The 24,083-nt window shown below is 40.9% G+C and overlaps 1 protein-coding gene across 1 annotated transcript in view; it reads left to right on the top strand.

Moving 5' to 3' along the window:
- The window catches only part of ANKH (ANKH inorganic pyrophosphate transport regulator), a 97,803-nt gene that overhangs the window by 43,333 nt on the left and 30,387 nt on the right, over positions 1-24,083 (top strand). The window contains exons 2-4 of the mRNA XM_054284558.1: positions 12,586-12,802; positions 20,820-20,938; positions 22,050-22,133. Of these exons, the coding sequence (XP_054140533.1) occupies positions 12,586-12,802; positions 20,820-20,938; positions 22,050-22,133 (420 nt within the window). The remainder of the gene's footprint in view (positions 1-12,585; positions 12,803-20,819; positions 20,939-22,049; positions 22,134-24,083) is intronic.

The following is a 24,083-nucleotide window of genomic DNA, read 5'->3' as shown; positions in this document are numbered from 1 at the left end:
TTAGCATCAGCACATTTCAGAGGCTGTTTTGGGAGCACTTAAAGCTTTTGCCCAACTGCCCTGCAGGCCTTGACAAAGCAAGCCCAACAGCCATATTTTGTCCTTCAGTATTCAAGAGTCAGCAAAGGATGAATTGTAACCTGTTTTTCTGGTAGACAGAGAAAGGTAGTGAAATATTCACTCAGGTTACAGGCTCTGCTGTGCTATGAAAGCCAGCCAGCTCAATTTTTCAACCCCCATAATGGCAATAGTGTGACAGCTCTCTCCCCCTGCCTAAGAATCTTGGCAGGATGCCCATCTGAAGCCAATTTTGTATTTTGCATTGGAGCAAGTCAGAGATAAATTATAGCTGCTCTGAATTAATGTTTTACATCCTCTGTACTTCCCTGCTCATCAGCAAGAGAACAAAAAACCTCACATATGGAGAAGATAGAAAAGAGATTGCATCTCATTTGACTTTGTGGAAATAGAGGGATAAATGACTCAGAAAGTAGAACAAGGCTGGTCTGGGGGCTAGGGAGACTGTAATGGGAGGCTGTTCCTCTGATGAAACCTCAGCACAATGTAGAGAAGTGCTGTAAAATAGTGGTAGATAGTCTATCTTCACTGCATTTCTTACCACTTTTGAAATCCCTGAGTAAAGACACCCATTATTTAAAACCAGTGACTCAGATAAAGAACCTATTAGGCAAAATTACCTGTTGCACTATGGTGTACCAGCATCAGTTTCACTTAAGCTTTGAGAATTCCTGAGTGTTTTTCCTGAACTTAAAAAGTTGGACTCTCATGCCTGTATAAAACAAATGAAAATGAATTAGTAAGTTTTACCTGTGCAATTCAAGTTGAGGAGTTAAAGGGAGCAGGTTGGTGGGAAAAATGTTCATTGCAACTGAAAGAGTAACTTTTAGCAAGGAGGGGTCACTGCATCAGGAATACAGGAATGAGAAAGGATGTCCGTAAAGACCATTTTAAGCTTTAAGTTGGGTAGCTAAGAGAGCCTTGAGTTTGTCAGGGGTGTCATGGTGGCAAATATTCTGCTGCTGAAGGAGTCTGTAGAAATGCTGTTAGCAAAACCCAGTTTAAGAATTATTGTGGCAACTTTAGCAGTTCCTCAGAGGAGGAAGCCCTCCATAGTATGCCTGGCCACCTCTTTAGCTGGAAGATGTTTTTTTTGTTTGGTCAGGGTTTTTCTTCTTTGGTTTTTTTTTTTTAATTTGTGTTTTGTGAACCCAGAAGTAGACACCTTTGAAATTAGAGTAAGCATCAAACCATAACACGCATTTGGCATGTTATCAAGAACACTCACAAATTGACTTGTGACTGCACTTCTGATTGACTCACCTTTGCTGGACACATGAATATCAAAGACACAAGACTTACTACAACTCCATGGGTACTTCCAAGGCTCTTGTTCTCTGTGGAGAAAACTGCCTAGGTACTGCTTAAAGAATTTGCTGAAGGTATTAGGCAAGTAGTTATTGCCAGGCGTTTAAAGATTGCTCCAGTGGACCCCTGTCTCTGTGGCCTGTGTGTCCAGTATATTCAAAAAGAATGTTTTTTTGACTCCCTCTATAAACGTATGTGTTACCAAGAGGTTAACATGATACATTTTCCAAATCTCCCCTTTTTCATTGACTCCAGTGAGGACAGAGTATATCTAGCTTGATTGCATTTCAGATGAACTGGTATTTCACCTTATTTCCATTGTCACAGAAAGCAACTTATTATAAGAGCAGCAATTTGGCTCCCAGCTGCCATGAGATAACATAAGCAGCAGTAATCAGGTTCTCCCATGGATCCCACTCTTCTAGGTCAGAAGGGTACTTCATCTTTGCTTGTGTAGAAATACTACTGTGCTTCCCCTTGTGAAAGATGGGGTGCTTCAAAAAGAGTGCATGATTTCTAGAGAAACTTGTTTGTTACTTGTGCTGCATATAGCTGCCGTTTGGAAAAACCCATGTGCAATACTTTCATTGTGGGATGACTTGTTGACTTTGTGTCATTGGATACAGAGAGAACCAGCCGAGCTATTTTTAAAAGGAAATGTTAGCCAGTCCTGTCAACAACACCTGCAGGAACCAGGCAAGGAGTCCAAGGTTCTCAAAACTTAGGATGAGGACAGAGAAGGCTAGATTTTCTGAGGGAAAATTTTACTTTGGGGAAAGACTACGTCTTCTCCTTTCTGTCTTCCTCTATTCCACACCTTTACCACCCACTTTCCATTTATTTTCAATGGATACATTAGGTTAAATTCTAGAGGCCAAATTACTGATTTAGTGGGACTTTCACTCTCTGCAGATACTGAAGTATCGCAAAGTTCTGTAAGAACTGGAAATACTTTAAAGTGTGTTTTGCACCAGCTTTAGAGAAATGAAACCACAGCCACTATCCACAATTTGTTTTCAAGTCCACTGAGTAACTTCAATCTTATCCTAATAAAGCTGCTACAAAGAATAAGAATGGAAGAGAAAAATAAAACAGATACAAATGAAAGGTTTTCCTACTGTTGTTGTGGACTTTATTTATGATGGGTGTTTCCAGCAGAGGAAACACCAAGTTTGTATTTAGGCTGGTGATCTGGGTGCCCTCTATTTGTCGCTTCTAAGCAATTAAGACATGAGCTATTCTGGCAGCTCTCCCCTTGCAGTCACAGGCACTCACACCTAACAAACTCAGCTTTGTGTAGCCCAAACTGCGCTTTGCCCGGCCGACAGCGTGCTGGAGGGAGCAGCTGCTTAATGACAGCCCTTAACCAGCCGTGCTCCCTGCTCCCGACACAACAGCTGAGGAAAACAGCAGACCTCAAATATGCTCTGCTGGGCTGAGGATGGGCAAAGCCCTGGAACATGAGTAACAAGTCCCTGCTGGGCCACATGGGCAGATAAATGCTTCCAGAGCAAGCTAATGGGCAGCAGATAATTGCATGGCGCACTAAGTGCATGTAAAGGTGGGGCTGTACTGTGTGTTTGGGGACAGCTGGTCAAGCTCCAGCTTCCAAAGTCAGGCACAGAAGCCTTGTTTGATGGTTATGTGTATTTTTTGCAATCACAGTAGCTTTGTATTTTGTAGATTGTTCAGGGGTTTTTGACATACTGCAGTACTTAGGCTTCTTCCTAAGCCCAGTCTTGGACAAGTCGAGAATTTTATGCGTTTGCTCAGCAGGGTCCTTAACCTCTCCTGAGTGAAGTGGGAGAACATTTACTCATGCTGAATGAACAAAGCCTGCAGTCTTGCTTTGGTTTGCTTTAGCCTTTTACCACATGCAAGAAATGTTAATTAAATAGCAGAAACACAGTTGCTTTACATATTTTGCCCAGCTCCACTGACAGCAGAGGAGTTGCAGTTTGTGAGGTTCCCTTACTTTGGTCTGCTGCTGGCTACTGATGAATTTGAACCACATTAGGGGAGAGGAGGAGCAAAGAGCAGATAACAAGAGCTAGCTCTCCCTAATTATCATACTTTCAACTTCTGAGTAACAAATTTGTTCTTCTTCTTTACATGAAACCCCAGAATACATGTTTGCAGGACCATACTCCAGTGAAGCAGCCCACCTCTCCCAGCTGACTACCAGTTCTGGCAAAATCAGTAGTTCAAAACAACAGCAGCAGTAGGCTGATCTCTAGAGCAGCCATGAATTGGTAGAATAGTACATGTGGTTATAATAAAAGGTTTTGCTGTAGTATTGATGGCTTTGAATTTTTTTGCTGGCTTTCACACAGTTTGATGGGTGTAATTAATACATTCCTTAAAATCCAGGCAGAAAGGGAATTGACAGGATATGTCAATTATTTGTCTTCCACGTAGGAGGACATGGGCTCTGAATCATTAATAAAGAGTGGAAAGTGTATAGAAATAAGAAAAATTAAGCAAAAAATGTAAATTTTACTTATCTTGCCTTTAGTGTCCTTTCCAAAAGAGGCAAAATAGGAGAATCAATCACCTCACAATTCCTGAGAGAAAGAATTCATAGTAGGGTACTGCAGCTTCAGTCTGTGGAATGAGAAATAACTTTGCCCTTTGCTTTAAGCAAACATGGATAGTGTTCTTATGTCCTGGTTCTTTAAGGACTTGAACCTGTGTGGTCTCTGCTCTGTGCTGATGCTTGACCTTCACTTGCTCTGAGCTTGATGCCCAGGAGCACACAGCACAGCTGAAATATAGGCAAGATTTCCGTGCAGTTAAAGTAGTTCAACAAGTTTTACTGAACCTGTGCAATTCATATTTTGCAGGTGCTTGGCCAAGTTTTGCTCTGGCTTAAAGGCATTTTTGATAGCTTCTGCCAAATTTCAGAAATTTTCACCAAATGCATCAAGACTTTTTAGAACTTGAAAGATTTAAGGAAAATGTTTTAAAAAATCTACAAAGCCAGGGACAAACCCCATTAATTTTCCCTAATCCTTCAGCTGGAAAAAGTACTTTTGCAGATATGTTGAAGTGTTTGCTTGGATTTTTTTTCCCAATTGGAGTATTTTTTTTTGAGGGGAAAAAAATAGATTTACACTACATATAGGATCTTTTAATTATGTGTGTCAAGTGACCTTATGTGAAAAAATATGACTTAAGAAAGCTGCTTATGTGAAAACATGTGAAAGCAGAGGCCTGTCTTCATATGCAAGGCATGAATCTAGAAATACAAAAGAAACAAACACAACATCTAAATTACTGAAAAATACTGAACAGGAGGGGTGAAAGTTAAAAGATAAGTGGAGCTAAATATATTTTTGCTGTGAGGCAAAAACATAGGTGGTTTAATGTGGAGGACAAGATCTTTGGTGAAAGTGAGGAGAAGTGGTACTGAATGATGAAACAAAAGATCTTTCAGGGAGAGAAAGGAACACGTGGGAAGTGGAGTTAGGCTGATGCTAGCAAACTTTAGTGTGCAAGGGAGGCAGATGTGGACCTTCGGATGGCAGTTTTGGTGACATGTTAAAGTCCAGGGTGAGAGTGGCCTCTGAGGTGGGTGTCTAGGGAAGGTGTGGGGTCTCCACAACATCTCCCAGATGTTCAGCCTGGGGCAGCACTCTAAACTGGCCCCAGGGCCCCTTCCAACCTGAACCTGTCTGTACACTTTGAGCCTAGTGAGGTGCAATTATGGAGAAAGTGGCACTCTGCATTTCAGGATGAGACAGCCATGAGCAGTCCTTCAGCAAAGACTGAGTTAGTGCTAACTAAAAGGCAATATGCCAGAGTTGTGAGACTGACAGGTGCGGGACCTGCGTGGGTTAGATTTGCCGTGTGCATATGAACAAGTCTTGTAACACATCCTTGCAGAGATTTAATTTATAAACATGAGAAAAAATTATTTTATGAAGTGTGCAACTGATAGCAAATCAGCTTACTTTTTACTTTGGGGATATAATGTGTGGAAGAGAACAGAGCCTGTTTCTGTGGGAAATTAAAAACAAAAGAAGGAGCACCACTGTAAATACTGTATCGCTTGTGATTACAGCAAATATTCTTTGTGTGTAGATCCGTATGATATGCATTTGTATCCTCCCCAGTGTTTTCTAGCGCTTAAAAGTAATCAAAATGGAATTTGGTGAAGAAATGATAACTATTCCACTGGGCATTCTGAAGAGACAGGGAACCAACCTCCTCCTAGTTTTCTGTGTCTCCATTTATGTCTCTATTTTATTTGTCTGTACTCCTAGACTTGGAAACAAGCTTTTGAGAGGAGAATGAGTCTTTGGCATGAAGATCTGAAGACAAATAACCTCAGCCCAGACTTTGCCATGCTTATGCAACATAATCCCAAATGCTTCTCACCTTTGATGATTAGCTCCAGGGAAACCTGAATGAAAATCTTGCACACTGCTTTGGGAACAAAGCATTCCCTTGCATGTTTCCCCTTGAATCAATTTTTGACAATCGATTAGCATCAGTCAGAGGATACCAGGAAAGTCACAATGCAGAGGAATATCTCTGATGTTGATTTTGTCCTGTTCCCCTAGAAGCACTGCTTGCCTATAAAAGGCCAGGATAAGTTAAAGCCTATGGTCTTGCCTCAGGAGTCGTGTTTCTCTGCAGAAATCAGTGGAAATGGCAGTGGTTTAGGTCTCCTTCATGCTGCTGTCAGGCATCCCTGTTCCACAGAAGGATGTGTGTCCTGAAGGGCTTCCCACAGTCATGGCTCATAGCTCTCTTGGCTGCGGGACCAGTGTTCTCCACATCCCATAGGGAGGCAGCCATCTGCAGCAGCTGATTCACCTCTCCAGGATTGCTCCCTGTCATAAATATTCTGGAACTTTGTCAAATGTAATTTGAAATGAGCCACTTTTTGGCTTCACTGAGTCTGGTTTCTTTCCTGTGGTCATGCACCACTATCATCTGTGGTTTCTGTATTATTCTCTGTCTCATTGTGCTGTAACCTGTTTTTCATGAACCTGTACACAAGCAGTGTAGGTGCCCTGGGGCAGTGTGCCACAGCTGCTCCTGCAGCTCCCACACATGTCCTCCTCTGCCTTAATTTTTGCACTGGGAAGTATTTTCCATTTCCACTGAGGTGACTGTTGCCACTACTGCTGTAGTTATTCCTGCATCTCTTAGCTGTGCCTATTTAAAGGTGCAGTTCCCTCATGCATCCCAGGTCAAGCGAGAGCTGCAAGTGCTCTAGAACTATGTTGTTTTGGATTTAAGGTAATTATTTAAACTTCTCCCAGGACACACAGCCTGGACATTGGGCAGTAAATGGCTAATTTCAACAAGTAAAACTGAGATCCTGATCCGGGTCACAGGCATTTCTGTTAAAGTAAGAACCTTGCAGAAATGTTCATTCTTGCTTTTTTTTGCTGCTCAGGAAGGTGGATGGGGGGGAAAAAGTTGCAGCCAATGGCATTCTAGTTTCCACTGCAACCAATGGCATTCTAGTTTTCATGGCTTGGTTTTTGTTTCACATGGTATGTAACCTTTCTTCTCCTAGGCCATATTCTCATTGCTTAAGCAGGCAGAGTAAATTAGAATGACATTGTTTTTGTACACTAACTTTTTTAAAAGATAAAATGTGACACTCGCCCTGCATTGTGAATTAAAAAGCAGCCAGCAACAGAAGAATTTCAGCTCTCATTTTCAGGTCAGTCCTAAAGGACATCCTCTCCAGAGACAGGCCACATTCCACAGGGATGTTGAAGTGTTCCTCTCTCAGGACAGGCATTTTGTCTTCCTTCAGGTGGGGTTCAGAGCTCTGGTCTCTTGTTGAGGACTGGGATCATTTCTCTGGGTTGAACCAATGTCAGCACTTAGAGCACTGTGAACAGGGGTGACTGGCTGTTCTCCCACAGCTAGCTTCAGTAGGGAGAGCAGGGGGAAAGTCAAGTATTTTAATAGTGGGCTAATAGGAATTGACCTCAGATGGCATTTCAGATATCTGACACATGAGCTACAACAGATGCTGACCCAAAATTAGAGATACTGAATTAGGGTACTGCAGAACAAAACAAAACAAACATCAACTCCCCCAGAAAGACCCAAAAGAATAAACACTCTTCAGTCATAATCCTCAAGAGACAAGGTCTGACTCCCTCTACCATTGCAGAGCTGTCTTCATACAGTATGGGCAATCTTCTTGTGCCCAAATAAATGTGTGTGTGTTATTTTTCCCAAGTTTTCTCTCACTTCTCTACCTGTGTCCATGGAAGTCTTACACAGGCCTGTGTCAGAGGTGAAAACTACCTGTTTATCTCAGATTGCCCATGGGGGCTCCTGTGTTTATGAAAAACCCATCCAGAAGCAGAGATGCAGCTGCAGTGGTGCTCAGGTAACACCTACACAGCAATTCAATTATGCCATGCTTTCAGAGCATCAGATCTGTGAGGTGTCTGTCCTTCTGGCAGCACAGCTCCTGCAGTGGTGACAGCGGGAGGCAGAACAGCCAGAGCCTGCTGGTACCTTTGATGCAGAATATTTCAATGGGACAGGATTTAGTAAATGAAAACTCAGCCAAGAGTCATCAGGAGAGAGATTATTTGACACAGGAGGTAGACTGTCCCCTACATCAGCTTGCTCTTTAACTGGACACTTTGGTTCTCTTCGTTTTCTTAGGGAATACCAGGTAGAAAGAAAGATCTGTTTAGGGATGGGCAACACATTACAAATGTTTGCTGAACCAAACATGCATTTGACCAAGATACTGCCAAATTGAGCAGGTTTTTGATGTCACCTGTAAGTAGATAACTAGCTTGGACAGACTTGAAAACATCTCGGGCAGAGTCCCAGTTTCAAACAAGTCGTAGGAACATGCCAGCTTCCAGTATGTCACATTCTGTTTTTCTGAAATAAGCAAAATTGAGCATTGACAAAAATTACATTTCTTGGATTTTACATCCTCCTGTTCACTGTGGTCAAGTATTGACTGCACAATCAGTATTTAACTTCAAATGAAGTAGAAAGTGTTGCATGGTTAGATATAGACTAGTGAAGTGTAGATAGTGCGTAGGTAATAATCAGTTTTAAAAACAGAAGAAAACTTGTACAATAGATGTTGCTTTCCTGGTGGATTTAAAAAAAATATTATACTTTTGAATCAATACTAAGTAAAATATCCAGTAGTCTCTGGGGAGGGAGTATCATGTGAATAATGGTCAAACTCTATGGAGCCAGCTTAAGAGACAGCCTTTGAATTTTTGGCAACAGAGGTGTGTAGCCCTAGATTAGAACCAAACCTTTTCTGCCAACATCAGTGAATAGTGCTAAAAGTTCATGCAAAATAGGACAAGTTAGACCTTTGACATTTTTCTCACAACTGTTGCTTTTCAAATCACTGCATTTGCATGCAAACGTTTGTTGGATTCATCCATTATGCATGTCCTAGAAATTTGATAAATGTCTCATAGGTTCCTTCTGAAAGGCTAAATCCAGCTGCAGTACCCAATTGTAAAGACATGGTTACTGGCTTGCAATGTAAGCCAGTAACTGATATTCCTCTGACTTGAATCTTCTGGATGGGAATTTAAAAATGCTGCTCCTCTCTGATTGTAGTGAACATTAAAGACAGCACACCATTATTCATTTAAAAAAGGTTTAAAGGCTTGCTAGCAGTCCTTGAGTAAAGATTTCATCTTTCTAGTGGTAACAAATGTGTTACAGAAGACATTGCATAGAAGTAACAGTGCATCTTCGTGCCTGCCTTTTTGAGAAGTGTTTTAGGACTAAAACACTTCAGCTAAACTTCAGCTAAACTGTCCATGTGTCTACCAGACTGTGCTCTGCCTGGAATTGTTCTGTGGGGTTTTTTCTGTTATTTCTAGAGGAAAGGTCAGCGATATCTATGGCTTTGTTTTAATCACATTTGATCAATTGCACTTTACTGTGACATTTTCACCTACTACTGTATTAGATTAGTGGTTCATTAGGATTCTGGCAAAGGTGATGTCACCAACATCTGCCTGTCTTCCAGCATCTGGATTGCCTAGTTATGCCATCAAGTATGGTATGAATAGGCCAGTTCAAAGTAGGATGACACCTGAAATGTGTATGATCAAGCTAACATGCTGTGTTAAATATTGTCATTAGTATTATTGCTGCCTAGTTCTGTGTGACTTCACCAACAAGCTACACAAATCTCTGCAGAGGGATGCTTGCTTGTGATACAGATGCTACTGATGAAGTTTCCTTATTGATTTCTGTTCATACAAAAAGGGTTCAAAATAGAGTCAGATTAAAAAATGGAGGCCTTGCCCTGGTTGATATTGCCTTCCTTTATGACAGATTTAATTGGAAATCTAACAGGAAATTAGACTGGAAGATTGCCAACTGCGTGGCTGGCATGCCATGAAAGATCAAGTATCTGTGCCTTTCATACTGCACACCAAAGCAGCTTATCAGTTATCTGGGATTTCTTGTGAATTTTAGGCTATCAAATATGGCATCAACAGCTTCAGCAGCAAAAATATTTGGAAGTACATAGGGGAGAAAAGCTATGCAAGTTTTCATAGGGAGTTGAAAATTGAGGATGAAGAGTTTTATATTGACATCTTAAAGTGAAAAAGGAAAAGGCTACAGAAGCTAAACCATCCCTAAACACAGCCCTATTGACTGTTCATTTCCTAAGGATCTTTCCAAAGAAGCATTTAGAAGGATTGCTTTTTCAAGCCTAGCCTCTAGAATATTTCATCATGTCAGCCACACGTTCCACAGGAGTAAAATTAATGGCAGCATATCTCTTGCAGAAGTCCCTTTTGGATTTTGCCAGTTTACCTAACCTGGTACACAGGGTGTCTCCAGGGAGCATTACTCAGAGGCTATCTACTTGGCTGTCATTTGTTCATTCAAAAGAGATCAGTAAAACCAGAGTGAGAGAAAGAGGAGTGCTCAAGTCTTTCTGTCTGTCCTACTTAGATGGAAAAACTTAGTTACCCTGGGGCCAGAGTCATATGGAGCTGTTTTCACTGGCATGAGGTCCGTGCTAGGCAAAGGTTTCTCTCTGCAGAGGGATCATAGTGCCATGCCTTTTGACAAAAAGTTATTTCTTAAAGCCATGTTTATACCATGACCTTGTCAGAAGTGGATTACCATCCTCCACAGACTCTGGTATTCTGTAGTTGTACAAAGCAGGAAGAAAGCACTTGTGCTTGTGAAACTGCTGAAAATAATCCAGCTGTTTACATGTGATGAGAAGTTTCTAAACTAGCCTGCCTGATTTTGGTTAGCTGTTTCTCTTTAAATTGAAGCTGCAAGAAATATTTCATTCTTGACAGAAGAAAAAAGAGGGGAAGAGCCATGATCAAGGAACCCTTTATTTGGCATAATTAAGGCCTGTTTGTCTATTACTGGCAATAGCAATTGGCAGATTAGGCATCTTTTTAGCAGGTTTAAATTAGAAGATTGTAACTCTGTATACACCTTGAAATGATTGCTTCACCATCACAAGTATCATCACAAAAGACAACTACAATTGACTATTCATTTCAGAGGCCACAGTCTTTCACAAATTGTTTGAATACACTTTTGTGCACACACTAGTGCTTTTGGCATGAGCAGATTTAATATAATTTGAACTGATATCAATGCAATAGACGGAATTGTCTATATCCCAGGAATAGTTACATATAGCAGCTGCAGCTATTCCATATCTAGCACATGGTGCTTTCAGAAAGGAACAAACTGAAGCAAGACAGATGAAAATATTTGGAGCTTCAGGCATTCAGGTCAGAGCACATTAAAAGAGAGAGATTTGGCAGACATCAAAGGTGAAGTTTGTATTTTCTACAGCTTTTTGCTCTGTCGACAGTGCAGCTTTAGTCTGAAAAATTAAGAATATATTATAGAAAGAGTGGAAAAGAACAGTAGGAAAAAGGCTCATTTCTACATCAGGGATGCAGGTTCTTTTCAAGTCAATAGGAGTTGCTTGCTTGTATGATTTTTGGAAGGGCAAATAAAGTCAAATAGCTGCAATAAAAAGTTTATGCTTACATTTGAAATGTAAGGACTTCACCACAATTACCTGATGATACTCTAGCTGGTTTGTTCATTCAAATAAAAGAGTATTTGAACTGTGTAAGTGTCTGTGAGGTTTGGATGGTGGCTTGGAGAGATGTTTCTGGTTGGCCTCACTGCCATGGCCCTGTCAACACACATCAGCTGTAACCCATAGGAACTAAATACTTGCTAAAACAAAATCATATTTCATCCTTCATGCTTTTTGAATCTAATACTGTTTCAACAGTTTGCTGGGTGTACCAGATGATTGATGCTGTCACACTGCAGATAAAATTTGTCATTCTGTCATTTTTATTCAATACTTTAGAAGCATTTTGGTTCAAGCTGGAATCTGAAGAAATGTTATACATCTTTTTTACAGCTCACCTTAGTTATAAAAATAATGTCTAATTCTCAGTAATTAATTGGCAGACATTTCCTAAACACAGACCTAGAATAAATTAGTAAGTTAGTTGTTCCTGAATATGTCTTGAAAGATATGTGCTGTAGTTATTTTTAAATTTCCTACAAGGGCATATAAATGAATATGGTATCAAATACAAATACACAAATTTGCATATACACAAATATGTATATGTCAACTACATGAAAGGAGATCAGTTATGTTTAATCACATGCATATTTGGCCTCATTAAACAATGAAAGTAATAGACTAATATCAGCTATTTGCAGCAACTACATAGGATATTGTGAAAAGCTTGTTACATGGAAAAAAATTTTAGCTCCTTAACTTTGAGTGTATGTCAGAACTTTTGCCTGTAAAAATGAGCTGCAAGGACTATGTTCTGGTGAAATCATGGCTGAAACCTCACAGCAGTATTTCAGTGGTTTTGTATTATCCATTACCAGGCCATAAAATTACTCTAAAAAGCAAAGAGACTGACTTCTGGTATGGCAGAAGTTCCATTGTATACTTCAAAAGTAGATATTTACTTTATCTTTGAGTCTACCTGAATTTAATCTATATTGAATTATCTTGCCTGTGTCACAGGTCACAAGTTATTGCTGCTGAATCCAAAGAAATAAAGTCCAGCTTTGGGTGAAAACATTGGCAGCTAAACTTGTTTGTTCCTTCAGAAACCAGGTGCAGGAGATTGTGTTTGGTACCCCTCCACATGCACTACATCATTTGCTCTTTCTGTGTTTCCACAGGCATTGAACAGGGGCATTGCTGCTGTCAAGGAAGATGCTGTGGAAATGTTGGCCAGCTATGGGCTGGCATACTCCCTGATGAAGTTCTTCACGGGTCCCATGAGTGACTTCAAAAATGTAGGTCTGGTGTTTGTGAACAGCAAGAGAGACAGGACCAAAGCAGTTTTGTGCATGGTTGTGGCTGGCGCTGTAGCTGCTGTATTTCATACTTTAATAGGTAAGGTCACTTCATGTCTAGTTAATATGACTTTTAATTTGTTTCCCTCATCCATTCTTCACACTGCTTAAGCTGTAGGCTTAATATTTCATTTTGTAAGTACAGCAGGAGATGCAGAAGAGATGAGCTCTCTTGGGCTGGTATCTTGCCTATCCACGCAATTTTTATTGCTTTTTAAACAGGCTATTAAGGAGCAGATTCTAAGCACAGGGCTCTCCTGCCTGGAAACAAAGCATGCTGCTGATCTCTTTCAGTCAGGTGTGTGAGCAAAATGTTGATGAGGGTGACAGGTTCCCTGAAGCTGATAGCTCAGTGTTACTGTGAAGTAGTAATGATCAGCCAGCAGTATCTGGTGGGTTGGTTTGGCAAGACTTCCAGGTGTGCTTGCTAGGGCTGTTTGTCATTCTTGATGGCATTGTTGGTGTACTCCTTCTGTACCTATTCCTTTGCTACTTATCTCACAGTACAAACTCTCAGCAGGCAAGAGCCAGCATCCTCATTAAACTATCAGGTAGTGCTCTCTACTGCTGCTAGGCATCATCCACTTCTGTTGAATAATTAATCTGTGAGGAAGAGGTTAGTAAGAGCAATTTGTACCAAACTGACCAACTCCCTGAGTGTACTCTGAAACAAAGAAAATACACAAGCAGACACAAACTGAACATTAAAAAAGGCAGCCACAGGATTTGCCAGTTTTTGAGAGCCTACAAAAATGGGATATCAGCTCAAGCATCAGCCACAGCAATAAAAGCCATTTAACTTGGAAGACTTTTAACTTCATCCTCTCCGAGAACTCCACAAGATTCTCTGCACCTTCTGGCTCATTCTGCAGAGCTGAAACCTCTGGACCACAGCAACGAGGAACAGGAGATTCCAGAGGAAGAAGCAGAGAGTGCACTGCATTGAGCAGGTAAAATCCTAAAAAGTTGAGAGTTTTAAGGGGTGGGAGGGAGGAGGTAATTGTGACAGCCTATGGAGGCATGTGTTGGTCGACAGGCACTGGATTGGATCAGCACCAGTAGGGTGTCATTCCATCACAAAAAAATGGGAAATGCAAGTATAAAGGCAACATCCTGAACTGCTGTGAAATCTCAGAGTGGCCTCAAAGAGAGCATTCATTATCAGGCTGTTATTATCTCAAGGGCAACATGTGCTGCAGTTCATCATGTGAAATGGAATGGCATAGCATGGAATGGCATGGAATAGAATAGAATAGAATAGAATAGAATAGAATAGAATAGAATAGAATAGAATAGGACTATTTTAGTTCCTGCCTGAGTAGGTTCAAGATCCATCTTTGTAAACACAAATGCCCCCAGCTCTTACCCTTTTTCTGGCTGCCAGCTATATTCACCAGCTCTATGTGCCTCCCAAGCACTATAGTTTGTTTTGAGCATCATATCTCTTATTCCACCACTGGTATGCGAGCCCTGTGCTATTTAGCTTTGCTCCATGTTACAGTCATAAAAAATGCTTACAGTTATGGCTCACTAGCCAGGGATTAGATATTGCTAATGTGTGCCAGGGATTAGATATTGCTAATTTTATAAACTGAATCCAGTTAATATAATTCACTGATTTCAACTGGTCACTTCTTAAACATGTTTACATTTGAAGCTGTTTTATTGAGTCAGTGTTATAAATTTTGGCCCATTTGTACATTTGGCTCTCATATTTCTTTGCTTGGAATATTTCTTCATCCCCCAGAGCTGCTCTTCTAGTTGCTCACTTGCTTGTCTGCCAGTGCTGGTCAAAGATTTGCCTTTGCCAGCTGGATAAAAAGTTATTTTCTAGTCATACAGTATTTTATTTTAAGCTAGAATAGATTTTAAGAAAGTTTTAAGTGTAACTATCAGATTTCCAGGTGAAAGACATAACTGGATTTTCCATGTGGGACATCTTATTCAAAGGAGGTGTTTGGAACAATGGTTGGAAAACCTGTCAGCTAAGTTTCTTGCCTTTGCCTGTAAGTAGAGCCCTGCTGGGTTCAGACCCTCTGAAATGCACTCGGCAGACACTGGGGAAAAAAAGAGGCTGTGCTTACCATGCTTTAAAGTCCTGAATTAAAGGACTGCACGCAATCTTTCAGCTTTTTATGGTGACAGACTGCAAAATATTTTTTGGTATTTTAACTTGTCTATGCCTGAAAATATGCAAAGGCCACAGCAGAGACTGGCAGAGCGCCTGAGGGAATGGAGTTAGTCAGATTCTAGCACCAATTGCCTGGGTGATGTGGCCAAATTTTATGTTCCAAGTTTCCTTTGAACCTGTTTCAAGTCCTGATTATTTTACTCTGACCCACAGATCCACAGCCTGCCTAGCAGGAAGAAGAGAAGGAGCCCAGTGACAGGCGGCCTCCTAGGACCTGCAAGTGCTCCCCAGCAGCTGCAAACCCACCACAGGCTATCTACAAGAGACACAAATACAGGTCCCTGGTGCTTGATGGATCAAAAAGAAAAAAAATAACACTTAGGGGACTACTTGTTTTTTCCACATGGTGTAAATATAGGGCTAAGGAAGATGACATGTCTATCTGCCATGGATTGTCAAAGCCCAGGAAGAAACAGAAAACAAAAAGCCCAATGAAATAAGCAGTACCAAAAGGAAGAAAACAAATGATGGTGGAAACACAGTGACCACGATGAATCACCACATTTCCAACTGTGATAGAGACTATTTGCAGTCTACACACAAAGCTCCTCACAAACAGTGGCCTCTACTCATGGAAAATATCAAACCAGAGCGTTTCACCCACCTGACTCATGCTTCATTGCTTCAGCACCAGCTTCCCACTGCTGCTTCCCTCCTGGGGCTCACACAATCCTCACTGCCAGTGACTGGCTGAGCTAAACCACTTGAACTCACAGCTGCCAGCTCTGGGCCCCTCAGTCATCACCCAGCCACATCCTTAGGAAGGTCTGCAAAGTCCTCACCTGCAGCTCCTGTCACGCGCCTGTACTGGTAGCAGTAGCAACTGAGAACCAAGTTGGCCAAAGGGATTCAAAGCCATGTTCTCATCCTGCTTCCAATGCTTGCTGCTGTAAACTTGTCAGTACAGTATTCCTCGACTGGCTGTTTCAGATGTGATCTGCAATATAATATTCTTTCTGCCTTCCTTGCCCTGGGCTACTCTGAGGGCAGCTAGTGCCACCAATTAGTCTCCTGGTGGGAAGGTCACTATGGAGCCAGGGTCTAAAGTGTCCTGTTATTTCAGAGACTGGCTTTTTGGTGGCTGTAAGAGAAGGGATTCAAGATGCTAAGCCTGTCTCAGCATATTTTTGACATCTTTCAAAATTGCCAGCTTGATAGAGGAGAAAAGTCATTTATATAACATTATGCTAACATAATGCATTTCTTAGTGTTGCTGGTAAGCCCTCCATACTAAGTGAGCCTTTTAACATCAGTGTCATGAAGAGTATGCACATTTCCTTTGGCAATAAAACAGCATTGTTTTATTGCTTTTCACTAGTTTACAACACAACTTTTCACTAGTTTCACTTGTTTACTGAGAAATAGTATACTGAGAAAGCTTATTTCGTTTTGAATAACTCTCAGTAGTTCCAGAAATGACAGGACAGCAGTTACTTTGAGGAAATATCCTCTTTGCTTTTTACTATCCCTGATTAAAACAATATGATGGATCATTGTCATCACCAGGAGAAAAAGGTTGGAACTTAAGTGTAGGTTAACTTCTGCAGTAATCTATGGCAGATTGGATGGCCAAGACACTTGAGTGGTTTGCTTTGTGCCTATTTATTGCTGTCAGGCTGCTGAGCATGGGCCACAGATTGCACATGGCAGCACTTCAGCAGTTCCTGGCAATTCCACTGATACTTTTGAACTTTCCAGATGCATGGTCACTGCATGTACATTAAAAATCTCCATAGGAATTGAGACATAGGTGTAATCCCAGCAATTCCAGTGTAACACTACTGGAATTTTCTAGAGACTAGGAATTACAGAGTGGATTGTAATAAACTGAGGTATTTCTTTTACTCAGTCTTGTTCCAACAAGATCACTATTCTGGGGTATGCTAAACATTTTTCCCTGGAATAAAGGACAGCACAGAAACACAAATCAGAATATATCTGGGCTTGCTGCTTTCTCCATGCTCCTCCTCTCTAAATAAAAGTAAAATGTTATTCATTAAAAATTTGTCCTACTTCAGCATGGTCATTGTTAAAGCAGTAACATGCTTCCCTGGCTGCCCCCACCCTTTTCCCACAACAGGGGCAGTTGCTTTTCAACAAGCTACTCAGGACAAAAGAAGAAAGCACTTTTGGATAGCAGTGATTGTGTCTCAGTTAAAACAGGATAATTTTGAGACTTACAAAATGTTGGCTTATATGAAGATATTTCAGATACTAAAAGTCATTCATAGATTTGGGAAAATCTATGTAATGCAATTTTGGAGCTAGACCTGAGCACAGAAAAATATGGTTGCAGTAATCAGTCTTCACTGAGATGCTCCTAAGCTGTTTTGGTTTTCTTTAATTTATGTATTACTATAATGAGCAAAGAAGAAAAATCTCAACACCTTAAACACCAATCTGAGCTTTCACATGGGAAAACAGAGGCTTTCTCTTCTGTTTTACATTCAAGCTAACCAAAGACATAAGGAAATCTATATACCCTGTGGCATCTCCAAATGAAGTTTTGCTATTGTTTTTTCACATTGGTATTTTCCTATCTGCCCAAATCCCTTAGTTGAACAAGTTAGCTCAGTGCATTAAGCATGGTGTTAATAACACCAAGGTTGTGGGTTTGGTCCTTGTACAGGCCACACATGTCCTTGTGTGTCTGTTTCAACTCAGAACATTCTGTGGTTGAGAAACTCATGAGCATCCGTTTGGCCATGTGAACCATCTTTCTGACAAGCAGCTGAATAGATTTGTTACTTCTCAAGTTTCCAAGTTCATTTTTAAAACTGGCAGCAAAGTATGTAAATGGAATGTGTCTAGAAAGAACACACTTTATCCAAAATCATGTTTTGGATTTTTTCTTCTGGTAAAGCTATTTTTGACATATGTAGCTCCGTGTCTGGAAGTAAATGGTGTCACTTCCTCTGAGAGTTTTTTCTTTGTGATTTAAGTATGACATGCTCAGTAGCAGTCAGCTCCAAAATAACTATAGTACAGGTATTTGTCTGAGATTGCTGGCATCATTAAAAGTGTGTTGTTTTAAGGGTGTCTGAAGTTTGTGTGATAGTAATTGGCTTGTAGAGAAATCCGTGTAGGGACCAAGAGTTCCAATTAGGTGTACAGTTTTCAGTGTCAGTTCTTGACCTGGGTCTTAAAACTCAACTGGAAAAACCAAAAGTTAATTCTCGCTAAGCAAGAATTCCTGCTTAGCCTCTGTAGCAAATCAGATCCTTAGACATAGCAAAACAAATGAGGTACTAGAGAAGAGCAAACAAGCAGCTTGTCTTGACTTTTCTGTTTTAGTTGAAATGATGCAAGAAGTGGGAAGTGCCATCTGCTTTAGATTCATGTAATACTCTCTGGCTCTGTTGTCTGTGTTATTAATTTTGTACCATTCTTCATAATAAGTTTGTAAGGTTGGCCAAGGTTAAGTTCTAATTGCATCAGCAATTGCTTGATTCATGGCTCAGTGACACATGCCTCTATGTTTGTCAGTGAATCTCAGCTTGCTAAATCCTTCTTTGTGAGGGCAAAAACATTCATGGACATCAGGGAAAGTGATTGTGTGCTTTCACTGACATATGAAATAGTTGACTATTTTGAAAATAATGTTTTAAGTTCAACCATTACATATTTAAAACCCAAATCACATTACAAAATGCAGTTAAACTTTTTTTTGATGGGGAGAGGAAAAAGAAAATCTTTCATGAGTACAGAGCTCAGTGCTGATATCCCTAGAAACCTTAAAAATGTGATGCTATGAGTTGTAATGGCATAAGTGCCTTGAGAATGCCCTGCCAATAAACTATTAGTCTTTTCTAAAAAGTGAGACTAGTTCATCCTCTGACCCTCTGATTCGGTGAATTTTTCTGTAATAGTAAATCAACCAAAAAAACTACCCACAATGGCCTTTAGAGACAAAAAGGTTACTGATTCCACAAGGACTTACCATGCAAAAAACCGTTCGTAGCTGAGAGTTTTCAAAACACCAAGTGAAGATTGGTGCATGGCTATTCATGCAAAAATACAAAGAGGCTGTGCTTGATGTTTGAACTGCAACAAGCACCTGAGCACTTAAGGGACTAAACTGCCTTCTTAGAACTGAAGAAAAGTTGGAGTCCTGGTTTAAAATTCTTCCCCAACCCTCTTCAAAAGGAAACAAGGCTGGGAGTGTGTCAGGAAGATGGCTAAGCAACTTGGGATTCACTCAGTCAATTTGGAGACTGAGTCTAACAGTTATAGTTCAGATGAAAGACATGTAGATAGGGAACAGCATAGGGAAAGGAGGAGTTTTAAACATTTTTAGCAGCTTTTGGGCAGTCCTGGTTATCTGGAATGAGGCTTGTGTTTGTTCACAGTGCTGTCATACCACCTTCTTTTATTTTACTATCTTGTTTACACTGTCTTATTTGGACTCAAATAGTATTTTCGGTTCTGTTAATCATTTAACTGCTGTATCTCTAAGCCATCACAAAACAATGACAACCTAAACTCCTCTTTAATTGCTTCCAAATATTGTTTACAAGTTATGAAAGGCAGTTTTAGGCTAAGAGGATTGAATTTGATGACTAATGTTAGCGTTTGTCAATCAAGTTATGAGACCTGCATGCATGAAAAGGATCTTTCCTGAAATACCCTATATGAAGATTTGTACAAAAATAATAGGGTTGTTATAAATGGAAAATTAGATAGATGTTCACATTTGAAGTAGTTAACTTAGAAAATACTCAGGTAGGAGAGAAGTGAAATAAGGTTCCCCAGACACAAATAATTCTGCCATTATTTGCCTTGGGGGAGATTGGCTTTACAGCCTAATAATTCTTGTAACAACTATTGCAAGTGTATAGAGGAAATCAAGTAATGATGTGCAGGTCTAGAACATAGTTTATAAAAAGTTAAAGCTGATTTGTATTATTTACCTCTGCATATTATATTTGTCTCCATAGTTCAGACCCCAGTCACAGCCTTTGTTATTCCTGGTTATTGGGAGAACACTGAGGTTTTTAAAACAGCTGTATAACATGGGTACAAACAGAACTGTAAGCAGTTCTGCAGAGAGCTGTGTGGGGACTTCCCATGTCTGTAGAGCCTTCAACCCAACACTTTGAGAAGAAAGGCCTGGAAAGAGAGAGTTGTCCAACATTAAAAGGTGTCTTGGGTTGAGACAGGACGGTGAAGAACACGCTGGCAATCAGGAGTGGGAACCCCCTGATTTCCAGAGGTGCCTTGTTCTGACCTGTGGCTCTGGAGGTGCTGGCTCTAGATAAGGAAGGAACTCAGGCAGGTCAAGGCTGCCCAGGGACTGCATAGCAAAGCACAGTGTCCTGACAGTCCTGGCAGAGGTGGTTGTCAGGCAGAGTAAGGGAGAGACATAACAAGTGTGATTTGTTGCATGCCATCACAAATCACTGTATCCTTTTACAGCTTTGGGCAGGTTTACAGGTAATGTCATGAGAATGCAGTGATAATAGATGGTTTCAGCATTTATAAGGCACTGAATCCCATGAAATACACAATGCCTGGTGAAAAAGCTTTTCTAACAAAGAGCCTTGATTTAATGAAGGAGCAGTAGATTTTCTGGAGTACCAGTGTGTTCATTTAGCAAACAGATGTGGCACTTACTATACTCATCTCCCAACCCAGCCATTTGTTATCACGCCTCTGCCAAAGGTTACTTTAAAAAGAACCATGAGAGCACTTCTTAGTCATAAACAGCAGCTGGTGAGGCTGCAGTATCTGAAGCCCTTGCAGCTGCTTGCTAAGTGGATGTGTGTCTGAGCTCCAAGGCATTACAGCCTTTCAGGTACTTCTGAATATCTCACCCAAGTGTCCATATGCAAGCTTTGTTTTTCATTCTTACCTTGTTTCTTTACAGCATATAGTGACCTGGGGTATTACATTATCAATAAGCTGCACCATGTGGATGAATCAGTGGGAAGTAAAACTCGGAGGGCCTTCCTTTATCTTGCTGCCTTCCCTTTTATGGATGCCATGGTGAGTGCCTGATTCAGAACTGAAATTTAATGTTAATGCTGTGTTTTTGTGACCTTAGTTCACAAACTTTGTTACCTGATGGGAAACTGAAGTATGCAGAAGTAAGGGGTGTCCTTGGTGAGCAGTAATTCTCTACATACCTTGACTCATCTCCTGCTACATGGAGAAATTGTCTGAGTGGACTTTAAACATTCAGAGATCATGACAAATGTCAAAAACCTCAGCTGCCTTGTCAGAGTTACAGTATGTGCCTGTTGGAAAGCACTGGTAGTCTTGTGATGAGCTGCACTGGTTGTCCATATGTGACCTCATTCTGATTTGTAGTGAAAGATTTGGATTTGCCACGCATTCCCAGACCTGCAGAGCTCACAAGGAATAAAATCAATCATTTCTCAGAGCAAATTTGTCAAAAAGATGTTTCTTACCATCAGTTTTTGCAAGCACAGCTAACACAAGTATATCTCAAATGCTTGAGCTAGGAAGCCACACATGGGCAGAGCTGCTGCTTCCCAGGTCACCAGGCTCATTGAAAATGTGGCAGCTCTCTTTAATGCCTCTACCTGTGTGTAAAACTGGTAGAGGAGAACTTTCTCATGCTAATGCCTCCACCACTTTCTCACCCCTTTGTCTGCTTGAAACAGTTGCTGACAATAAAAGAAGTGGGATCATTTAAAATAAGTTGGATTTCTTTTCCAGACAGGACTCAGTGTAACTCAGTGGGCCAATGAATATTACACTTCTGAGGCGCATCCAGCAGGTGCATTTATTAGATTTATCATTTATTAGATTTATTAAATGTATTAGATTTACTATGATAATTCATCCTGTGCACATCTGATTTGTGAAGGGCTGCTTTCTTACTAGATGTGCTCAGAAATGTCTATACAGTCTGTAAGTTTATCCCTGTTCTCCCTGCCAGCCTGACAACATTGAGGAACTCAATGCAACAGTGCTTTCTCTGCATTAATGCCTAATGTTTGCCCAGATTGACAACAGGTACTGCTGCAGGTTGTTTGTGTACAGTGTAGCAACCAGGAAACAGCATTCTTGGACCTGAAATCAATCACAGTATCATAATCACTTCCCAAGCTTTTCTCTGTCTCTTTTTCAGGCATGGACCCATGCTGGGATTCTGCTGAAACACAAGTACAGTTTCCTAGTGGGATGTGCCTCCATCTCAGATGTCATAGCTCAGGTAAAGGCTCCTCATAGAAGCCACTGTTCCCATTGTGTTATGGAGCAGATGCTTTCCTAAACAGGAGCTCTCTAGTACAGACAGTCTCTCTGTGCCTTCTCTCTCTTCCACAAGCAAGACACCAGAGGAGGTAATCTTGTGTGCTGCCCTCTGACTGTTCATCATGTGAAGGCTGTTTGCTGGCAGCTGTGGTTTAGGACAGTCTCACTTGACTGGATCAAGTCAGTTCCCAGGCTGTTTGCCTTGGGGTCGTGTCCTGGAGCACTTCCACAGCCGTATTCATAATGGCTGAGAAACAAGTTCTGTACGTACACGTGTACATTTGGGGAAAGAAGGGTCAGGCAAGGAGACCACGGGCTGTTACCAATCCTCAGGCTGAGAGAATGTTTTGAAATAGATCTTTCTCTCTCTGTACATTCTCCCCAGCACTTTGCACAGTTCCAGTGAATCCTGAGCTGGAGGTGAAGGCATGATTCTCCAGCTGATCTGTCAGTTGTGCACAGGGTGTCTAATCCAAGGAAATGCAGTGTAAGCCACCTTTGAGTACTTATTACTGTTCCAAAAGGTGAAGGCTCAGAAGTGCTCCAGAAGGGGTCTGTGGTGATAACCCCTGGGTGATTCAGAGAAGACAAAATGTATTTTGAACTTTCAAAAGGGAGTTGTTAACCATCCTATCGCTTTGTGTTAGGCACACTGAAAAAACAACATTCATACACATGTTGTAGCATTTAAGAACCAACATACAGCCCTCATTTGAAAACATATAAAAATATTTGGAAATGAAGAATCCCAGCAACTGTAAACAGTTGCTGTAGTGCCCCATTACCAGCTCTATGGTGTAATGACTGGATAAGAAAGAGGATAGAACAGTACGACATCGAAGGAAATATGAAGTCAATGGCACTCAGTTCAATTTTCTGTAGCATTTTCCTTCCACTAAACATAAGGAAACCATAAACCAGGTTGAGCTGTTCAGTCAATTGCTACTCTGTATTTGTCAGCTCTGCCCCACTACAGTAGTGCACTAAATCCCCAGAGATAATACCAATTACTGCAAATGACCTTAGCCCTCAGGGTCTGCTCTTGTTCCGATGTGACCCACAAAGTTTCCTGACCCTGGCTGTGAGGCCATGTGAGCTAAATACAGAAACAAATTCTTATTTTGGCCGTGCCCTTTCCACAGCGGCTGGTGAGGGGGGGTGCCAGGGTTGTGAAGAATAAGACACCTGTCATCTTCTCTCAACAGAATACTACACAGAGCAAGAGCAAATCCAGAACACAAAAAGTTGTGGCTGTCATAGCCCAGAACTCTGCACCCACATATGCACCCCACACAGGAAGTAGGGGCACAGGCAGTAGCCACTTTTTCCTGGGTAGCTTCATGTGCACACTCTTTGTGACTGACTTTGCTTCTATTTACTGAAAAGCAATGTTTTTTTAGGATTGAAAACCCTCATAAGCACTGTGGCCTGCCTCAGGAACATTTGCAGAGCGTGGTTTTTCTTAACTACTTCTACAGCTCTAGCAATGAAGGAGAGAATCTGCACCTGAACAATGTGTATCTTATTTCTTGTAACTCACTTGAAATGTCAGAATGTCCTGGCAGGATTGTCCTGGTTCCGCTCTTCACAGCACCAAACACAGTTGGCTTTCCAGTTGTGCCCCCCATCCTGAGTCATTTGGAATTTTACAGGCATTTCATCCACTCTGTACTTAACAAAGAGAATAATATATTAATCAGTTCCTTTACATTTTACAGATTGAGCATTTAGTCTTAAGAGGCAGAATTATGAACTGTTCATTAGCCTGAAAGTTTCCATTTAATTTACATTAATGTGGCTCTCAGCTGAAAAGCAAATAATGAAATAATGAAATTTCACTCGAAAAAGCTGAAAATTAGGTTGACATAAGACTTCCTGCTCCTAAATGTTGAAGTGAATATTTTAAAAA

Source organism: Melozone crissalis, unplaced genomic scaffold (assembly GCF_028551555.1).
Source record: "Melozone crissalis strain CALT ecotype California unplaced genomic scaffold, PUWL_Pcris_2 ptg000042l_1, whole genome shotgun sequence".
In the NCBI taxonomy this organism is placed as follows: domain Eukaryota; kingdom Metazoa; phylum Chordata; class Aves; order Passeriformes; family Passerellidae; genus Melozone; species Melozone crissalis.
The sequence above is the reverse complement of the archived record's forward strand: the minus strand, read 5'-3'. Positions and strand labels throughout refer to the sequence as shown.